At 50.0% G+C, this 886-nt stretch overlaps 1 protein-coding gene across 1 annotated transcript; it reads right to left on the bottom strand.

The window, feature by feature from the left end:
- Nucleotides 1-107: 107 nt before the first annotated feature.
- LOC112094934 (protein RER1C-like) lies at nt 108-742 on the bottom strand (the record flags this gene model as incomplete). Its single annotated transcript, XM_024176634.1, has 1 exon — nt 108-742. A coding segment is annotated over exon 1 (419 nt), but the record flags the coding sequence as incomplete, so codon positions are not given.
- Nucleotides 743-886: the final 144 nt, after the last annotated feature.

The raw sequence follows: 886 nt of genomic DNA, 5'->3' as shown, positions 1-886 counted from the left end.
AAAAAAAAAAAAAGAGTCCAAAAATGAAAGAGAAGTCAGCAAATTTGTAATTGAATTTCATAAACAAGAAAACTTTAGACAAATCAAAATGAAAAATTCCGTCAAACGATCGCGAATGAAATCGAAATGCTGGAATAAAGAAAGAGTACCAGAATTTGAACTCGGGGAGGCGACGGACGAAGGGGCGGAACTCGTCGGAGCCGCGGGTGGGGAGGGTGGGGCCATCGGCGGTCTCGGGATCGACCTGAGGAGAGAGAAAGCCGATGAGGAGGTTGAGGATGTAGATCCCGATGCCGTACGAGACGATGTAGAAGCCCTGGACAAGGTAAACGCGGAGAGCGTAGACCAACGCCACGCCCAGGCACGCGATCCACCGGTGGAGAACGTGCGGTGTCGCCTTGTCGAGGAGGTGCTGGTACCGCCTCGACACGGCGAAGCTCCACCGCGACAGCGCCGCCGCCGGAGACGACGACGACGATTGGTCCTCCGCCGTGGCGAGACCGACACCCGCCACTCCGTTGTCCATGTTGGCCCCACTGCCAATTGTAGGATTTTCTCTCTCTGAGTCTTCCTCTCTCTCCCTCTCTCTCTTGTGTCGGTTATTGCGAATTTCACAGAGGTTTGAGTGATGCGAGAAATCCTGAATTGGAGAGGAGACCTCAGTTTCCGGTCCCGGGCGCTCCGAACTTGTTTCTCGTGAGGTCAGAGTTTCGGCCCGTTTTGGGTTGTCATTGGGTCGAGATGGGTAATTTATGGGCCACATATCAATCTATTGGGCTGAGAGGAATGAAACCCCCGCCGGGGAAAATGGTAAATAAGTGGACGTGAGTTTAGATTTTTAAATTTTATTTTTTATTAATATATTTTTAATAGTATAATTATTTAA

This window comes from Morus notabilis, unplaced genomic scaffold (assembly GCF_000414095.1).
Source record: "Morus notabilis unplaced genomic scaffold, ASM41409v2 C11336508, whole genome shotgun sequence".
Classification (NCBI taxonomy): Eukaryota; Viridiplantae; Streptophyta; class Magnoliopsida; order Rosales; family Moraceae; genus Morus; species Morus notabilis.
This window is presented reverse-complemented; position numbering and strand designations above follow the sequence as displayed.